At 39.4% G+C, this 5,255-nt stretch overlaps 2 protein-coding genes across 2 annotated transcripts; both read right to left on the bottom strand.

Moving 5' to 3' along the window:
- Positions 1-598: 598 nt before the first annotated feature.
- LOC118357334 (10 kDa heat shock protein, mitochondrial) lies at positions 599-1,125 on the bottom strand. Its single transcript, XM_035729216.1, has one exon. It carries the CDS (start codon positions 1,033-1,035, stop codon positions 727-729), a length of 309 nt encoding a protein of 102 aa, XP_035585109.1. The 5' UTR covers positions 1,036-1,125; the 3' UTR covers positions 599-726.
- A 3,064-nt stretch (positions 1,126-4,189) lies between these two features.
- LOC113916460 (40S ribosomal protein S6-like) lies at positions 4,190-4,927 on the bottom strand. The gene has a single exon (XM_035723370.1). The coding sequence runs from the start codon at positions 4,925-4,927 to the stop codon at positions 4,190-4,192; it is 738 nt and encodes a 245-aa protein (XP_035579263.1).
- Between the last annotated feature and the right edge of the window lie 328 nt (positions 4,928-5,255).

Below are 5,255 nucleotides of genomic sequence, written 5' to 3'. Positions count from 1 at the left end.
TCGGCTCAGGTCATGATCCCAGGGTCCTGGGATCGAGTCCCACATCGGGCTCCCTACTCAGCAGGGAGCCTGCTTCTCCCTCTGCTTCTCTCTCTCTCTCTCTTTCTCTCTCTCTGTCTCTCATGAATAAATAAATAAAATCTTTAAAAAAACAAAACAAAACAAAACAAAAAACACCATGGCATTTGCATGTGATGGAACTGTATCCAGAACGCTAATTTTATTCAATGAATAGAATTATGGATTATTTAATTTATAAATCTCAAAGCCCAAATCAAATATTATTTTCTTCTCTAAAATGTTTTTATTTCTATCTTAAAGATAAGAGTTTCCTTGTCGGGGCGCCTGGGTGGCTCAGTGATTAAGCGTCTGCCTTCGGCTCAGGTCATGACGGGATCGAGCCCCGCATCGGGCTCCCTGCTCCGTGGGAAGCCTGCTTCTCCCTCTCCTACTCTCCTTGCTTGTGTTCCTGCTCTTGCTATCCCTCTCTCTGTCAAATAAATAAAATCTTTAAAAAAAAAGTTTCCTTGTCTAGATCAATCTGAGTGACCTGCCTTTGCTGTTCAGAATATTATTGGTAGAACATACAGTAATTTTTTTTTTTTTTTTAGTTTGGATACCATTAGTTTATTATAAAAGAGAGACATGAAAATTATTTACATGATGAAAGATTTCACAACTTCACTGGAATGGGCAGCTTCACTTCATGCCATTTTAATAATGATTTCAGTCCACATACTTTCCGAGAATGTCACCATCTCTAAATAAGAAATAATCCTTGTCATCTAGAACTACTTTGGTGCCTCCATATTCTGGGAGAAGAACTTTATCTCCAACTTTCACACTAACTGGTTGAATCTCTCCACCCTTTCCTTTAGAGCCCGATCCAACAGCTACTACTGTTGCTTGCAACACTTTTCCTTGAGATTTTTCTGGAAGCATAATACCTCCTTTGGTTACAGTTTCAGCTGCGCTCCTTTCAACTAAAACTCGGTCAAAGAGGGGAAGAAACTTTCTAAACGCCTGCCCTGCCATGACGCCGACCGCCGCAGTTGGTACTCCGCTCTGGAGCTGCCGCCTCTGCAAGAAGACCCGCAGTACGACCCTTCGGCCACGTGAACGTGGGAAAAAAAAGCGAACATACAGTAATTTTTAGACTTAATTGTAATCTTAGTGACTGTTAAGGGCAGCCCTCTAATTTAACAGGAAATTGAGACCAAGTGACGTGGTTAGGTGAGTAAGCGGCGAAGCAGGACCGCAAACCATTCTCTTGACTCTACCTTCACTGCTTCCTATAAATATTGGTGGTTCTCAAACAGTGGTTTAGTCCTCAGATCACACCTACCCTGCCTCAGCATTCCCACTCTTTTGATTCTCTTATGTCCCCTTCTTCAGTTGAAAATCAGCATACTATCATCTTCCACCTCTCAAATCAAAATTTAAAATCCCCAATTTACTATGTTATTATCTATTGACTTTCTACTGTGGGAGATACAGAGTTAGCTCTCTTTTGCCTACCTTCCTTTTAGCCCCCTGGTCCTGCCCCCAGCCCCTAACATAGTTATGTCATACTTTTGATTAGACAGTATCAGTTTACATGTAAATGCTTTTCTCAGCTGAGCCATGCAGTATGCTATGGATACCTTCCTTTTCTGTTTGATTTTCTCTTTTCTCTGGAGTTTATGGTTGTTTGCTTAGGTCTACTTAACACTAATGTAATTCAAACACTCCACTAGCTGTGTAAATCAGCAGTTCTCAGAGTTTTTGGTCTCAGGACCCCCTTTCACTCAATATTATGGAGGATCCCAAAAAGTTTTCATTTATGTAGGTCATATCCACTGACATGTACCATACTAGAAATCAAAACTGAAAAAATATTTATATATACATTCAAAAGCATTAATAAATCTATTTCATATATGATGGGTATTAAAGAGGGCACGTTCTGCGTGGAGCACCGGGTGTTATGCACAAACAATGAATCATGGAACACTACATCAAAAACTAATGATGTAATGTATGGTGATTAACATAACAATAAAAAAATTAAAAAAAAGTAAAAGAAAAAAAAAGACATGTATGGTTTCCACCATTATCAGGATATAGAACAGTTGCATCATCTCAAAAGACTCCATCACATTGTCACTCTGTAGTCACACCCTCCCTTCATCCCTTTCCATTGGCGACCATGGATACGTTCTCCATCACTGTTATTTTGCCTGTTAAGAATGTCCTATAGTGGCATCATTTGGTATGTAACCATTTAAGACTGGCTTCTTTCAGTGAGTCTTTGAGAATCCTCTGAGTTATCATGTGTAACAATAGTTCATATTTATGCTTGAGTAGTGTGCCATTGTATGGATCTACCATTCATCTATTTGGAGATAGCCCAAGCGCTTTTCAAATTTCGATTTGTTAATTAGCAGATAGTCTTTCTGTATAATAACTTCTATAGTATTAAGTTTCGTATGGTATCACTAAGAAGTACCATTATAGGAAAGGATAATTAAAGGAATTTTTTTTCTCTTAAAGAAAAGCTATTTTAGATTCTGTCAGTTAGCAATATGACTAGAACCATTTGTGACATTGTAGGCACAAAATGCTCTTGAGGTTAAGATAGTGTTTTAAGGCCACTATATAGAGACAGCTCTACATATTTTGCATTACCAATGATACCTAAAATAGGTTTCTCTACTTACTTTCAAAGCCTATAAGACTTTATGTATGAGTACATGTGTAATTCTTTTCATATAAAAAGATGCTTCAACAGTCAAAAAAAAATCTATTTCATATAAATGTAAGTAACATTTTTTATGAAACATAACTATATTTTTCAAAACAAAATAAATTTAATAAAAAGTGGTATTTTACATATTTTCAAGTCTCTTTAATGTTGGATTTATTAGTAGACAGATGGCTTCTCATTTCTACTTCTGCATTCAATCTGTTGTATGTATGTTGTATGTTAAGTAGCCTCTGGAAAACTCTACTGTATACTCCTATGAAAATAGTTTGACCTTGCAAATTTCCTGACAGGGTCTTGAGGACCCCTAGGGTCATTGGACCTCACTTTGAGAATTACTGGTCTAAATATATTCAGATGCAACAAGTGTTCCAACAGTTTAATCTTTTAAAATGAAATTGTTTCTGGATCCTTCTGACTGCTGCAATATGGCCTGGTTTCCCTCTACATCCAGTGCTCAGCTGTTATCCTGGGATCTACCTTAACTTCTCTCCAAAGGAAACCAGGCCTTGTTTCATACATCCCAAGGCTTCCTCTTTCTTGTTTTGGTGGAGTATATCCCGCAGTAGCTTTCTTTGAAATGATGCATGGGAAACACATTTTCCTAGACCTTGCATATCCAAAAATATTCTACCTTCATATTCCTTTGAGAATTTGGCTGAATTTATAATAACTTGGAAATTATCTTTCCATCATTATTTTGAATGCATTACTCTCCATAGTCTTTTAGCTTCCTATATTGCTATTGATAAATCAAAAGCCATTGTGATTCCTGATCCTGGTATTTTACCCTCAGGGAACTCTTAGTATTTTCTCTTTGTTCCCAGTGTTCTGAAATTTTACAGTGATATCACACCATATCTTGGTGTGAGTCTACTGTGCTGGCATTTCCTGGGCCCTTTCAATTTGGAAATGCATCTCTTTGTGATAATTGTGATATAATAAGAAATATATATTTTGTCTTCATCCCTGATTCCTGGCACAGAGCTTCTAAAACCCTTGGAATTTCCTGAGTGGTAAGAGTGAGAGGAGAATCTTTTGTTAATTAGAACAACCTCCTTTCAACCATACCTGAGTTTATGTTAATGAAGTGAGTCTTTTTTTTTTTTTAATAGTTCTAGTCCTTTTATTTCCCCCAAATTGTTCCACGCCTTGCTGAAAAAGCAGTACGTACCTTATGCTCAGAATCCTTTCCTGAGCCACCCACCCATCTCAAAAGAAGCCCTGTACTGACCATCTCTCCCACTGTTACAGTATGGTCTGAGCCTCTCACCTTGAAGGTGTCACTTTCAACTATCTCTTGCACACTTTGTCCACCATCATATTGCTATGTACGATATTCCCTTATCTATCTCAGTTTTCTCTCCATCTATCTATGTTTTGTCATCAATGAAAAGTCAATAAAGGGGATTTGATGTCTCATTTATTTGTCACTCTTAGAAAATCTTATTTTTGACTGGACTCAGACTTAGAGGTAGAAGCTGTCAGAGAGGATAGCCTCTGTCTCTTGGCAATATGTTCCTGGCGTTTTTCTTTGGCCTCCTTCATTCTCTTGGCCAAAAGTTTAGCATATTCTGCAGCCTCTTCCTTATTTTTCTTAGTGCGCTGCTGCTTCAAAGCAATATGCCACCATTTGTGCTGGAGTAACAAACGCTGAATCTTAGGAGCTTTGGTTCTAGGTTTCTTACCTTCTTTGTTTAGGGGCTTTCTCACAACATACTGGCGGACATCATCTTCTTTAGAGAGATCGAAAAGTTTGCGGATTCTCCTGGTTCTTTTGGGCCCCAGGCGACAAGGCACAGTAGTATCAGTGAGTCCAGGAATATCCTTCTCCCGTTTTTTTACAATGACCAAGTTGAGAACACGGAGATTGGCCTCCACAATGCAACCCGGAACAGATTTGTGCTTTCTCTCTTCAGTCCTCCTTGGTCTATAGCAGGAATGCCCCTTACTCAGCAGCAGATGGACATGGCCATGGGTCAAGACATGCTGCTTCATGGGGAAGCCTTGTTTTTCATTGCCACCACTGATTTGGACCACATAACCCTTCCATTCTTCACCCAGAGCATCAGCAGCAACTTCTGTGGCCATACGTGTCTCATAAAAGGTGCGAAGTTTGTGTTCATCGTCCACTTCAATGAGTTTCTGGCAGCCAGTAGCTGGGAAAGAGATGTTTAGCTTCATCCTGAAGCAGTCCCACCTCTGAGGCGCCACGAAAAAGAGGCTAATGAAGTGACTCTTGAAGGTTGGGGGATGGTTGCCAGAGGAAGCAACCATGTGATTAGAGGGTTGGAACTTTTAGCTTCACCCCCTGACTTCTGGGGTGTCAGGAGTTGGGGGAGGGAAGAAGGACTAGGAATTGAATTAATCACCTTTGGCCAATTATTTAATTAACCATGTCTACATAATGGAACCTCCATAAAAACCCTAAATGAAGGGGTTTGGAGAGCTCTTTATTTGGTGAAGCTGAGAGGGTGGTGCCCCCCAAACTCCATGGGAACAAAAGCTCCTG

This window comes from Zalophus californianus, chromosome 1, assembly GCF_009762305.2.
Source record: "Zalophus californianus isolate mZalCal1 chromosome 1, mZalCal1.pri.v2, whole genome shotgun sequence".
NCBI lineage: Eukaryota > Metazoa > Chordata > Mammalia > Carnivora > Otariidae > Zalophus > Zalophus californianus.
The sequence above is the reverse complement of the archived record's forward strand: the minus strand, read 5'-3'. Positions and strand labels throughout refer to the sequence as shown.